This window comes from Pterocles gutturalis, unplaced genomic scaffold (assembly GCF_000699245.1).
Source record: "Pterocles gutturalis isolate BGI_N339 unplaced genomic scaffold, ASM69924v1 scaffold16701, whole genome shotgun sequence".
NCBI classification, from domain to species: Eukaryota; Metazoa; Chordata; class Aves; order Pterocliformes; family Pteroclidae; genus Pterocles; species Pterocles gutturalis.
In genome coordinates this window covers 1,831-3,733 of record NW_010103346.1, presented here as the reverse complement: position 1 = coordinate 3,733, position 1,903 = coordinate 1,831, and the positions used below count along the sequence as shown (strand labels likewise).

At 54.5% G+C, this 1,903-nt stretch overlaps 1 protein-coding gene across 1 annotated transcript in view; it reads left to right on the top strand.

The window, feature by feature from the left end:
- Nucleotides 1-1,679, top strand: part of LOC104471366 (choline transporter-like protein 2) — a gene marked incomplete at its 5' end in the record, with an annotated part of 4,870 nt that extends 3,191 nt beyond the window's left edge. The window contains 4 exon segments of the mRNA XM_010086693.1: nucleotides 91-204; nucleotides 393-481; nucleotides 873-957; nucleotides 1,558-1,679. Of these exon segments, the coding sequence (XP_010084995.1) occupies nucleotides 91-204; nucleotides 393-481; nucleotides 873-957; nucleotides 1,558-1,679 (410 nt within the window).
- Between the last annotated feature and the right edge of the window lie 224 nt (nucleotides 1,680-1,903).

The window sequence follows — 1,903 nt, the reverse complement described above, 5'->3', positions numbered from 1 at the left end:
GAGGTCCTAGCCTGCCCGCCTTGTTTTTGGGCTTTCCTGGCATTTTGTGCCACGTCGGCCGCCGCCTCCTTCTGAATGCGGGGTGGGGAGCGGATGCGGATGCCCATCGCTCATCTCTCCATCCCCTTTCCAGAGTGGCCGTTTTAGATAAAGTCACGGATTTCCTCTTCTTCCTTGGTAAACTCCTCATCGTGGGAAGCGTCGGTAAGTGCTGGGGACTCGGTTTCTCTTCGGAGGCTGGAGGTTTTCGCCCATAGTAGGTTCCACCTTCACAAAACCTCAGCTCTCCTCACACCGCCTGTGAAACTGTTCCTTTCCGTCCTGTTTTACACCTCCTTCCCGCCACCCGTGTGCTGCCGTTCTTCAGCGATCCCCACCGTTTGCTTTTCCAGGAATCCTCGCCTTCTTTTTCTTCACCCACCGGATAAAACTGGTCCAAGACACGGCGCCGCCCCTGAATTACTACTGGGTCCCTATTCTGGTGAGCGGCTTTCTCGTCTTTTGGGAAATTTCGAAGGAATGGAAAGGAGATCTTTAACACAAACGCCTTCAAAACACCCCTCCGCTCGCTGCTTCTGAAGGACCGTCTTTGTCGGAGGCGTTTTCTCCATCCCCGTTGAAATAATCCCTTTGTTTTCACCAGCCGCGAAGAGGCGTCGCGCCCTTCCCGTGCTGCCCGCCTTGGCCTCCGTCCACCGTCCTCGCTGAGGCCTTTTGTCCTCGATCGCGCTGGTCCCCACAGTCCTGCCCTGTTTGCTTCTCCTCCTTTCCCCGGGGAATTTGGGATTCAGCAGGTTTTCTCCTCCCCGGCTGAGGGATCGAGGCTTTGCCAGACGCCGGGACGCGGCGTGACCGCACAATTTCTCTTTCAGACGGTGATCGTGGGCTCCTACCTCATCGCCCACGGGTTCTTCAGCGTCTACGGCATGTGCGTGGACACCCTCTTCCTCTGCTTCTGTAAGTGTCCGGCTCGGACGGTCCGTCTCCCGCTGGGTAAAAGTTCGTGGCAGCAAAACCTCCCCCTCTTTGGGGCTGAACCCCAGAGTTGTCCAGATTTGGGGGTTGCTCCAAATTCCCGTGGTTTTCTCCCCCTTTTTCCTCTACCAACTCCTACCTGTGTCCTTACCAGTATCTGCTTTCCAGCAGCGGAGACCCACAGCCTGTCCTTATCTCTTGGTCTTTCTGTTTTGGTGCTTTGGTCTTGGTGGGATACAACTCCAACTAACTTCAATTTTCCTTTTTTTTTTTTTCCTCTTTTTCCTTTTTTTTTCCCTCTCTTTTTCCTTTTTCCCCTCCCTTTTTCCTTTCCGCCCCCCTTTTCCTTTTTCCCCTCCCTCTTTTTCCTTTTTTCTCCTCTTTTTCCTTTTTTTCTCCCCTCTTTTTCCTTTTTTTTCTCCCCTCTTTTTCCTTTTTTTTTCCTTTCCCTTTCCCTCTCCCCTTCCCGTCTCTCTTCACATGTTCTCCATCCTTCGTCTCCGCCCTGCCTCTCCCCGGCTGCTCTCCTGCTATTTTTCACTCTTCCCCGTCACGGCCGCTTCTCCCTGGGGTTGCGAAAAGGTGAAGATCTGGAGAGGAACGATGGATCTCCCGAGAGGCCTTACTACATGTCCCCCGAGCTGAGTGAGATCCTCCTGAAGGCCAACCTCGAGCCTTCCAAAAGCGCCGATAGCCAAGGCTAGGCGCTGGCCACGGGGCAAATTTTTCCCCTCGATCCTTCAAAACCTTGAGGGTAGAGGGGGTGCCGATGCCGCAGTGCCCGATGCCGTACCAAATCCACCTTCCCGCCCAATAATTAATATTCTGATATCAAAAGATCAAACCTAGAATGTCACCAGAAGTCACTCTGGGCTCCCACGTGGCACCCGGCGAGGAGCTGGCAACCGGCCGGCCGCGCCGGGGTGCC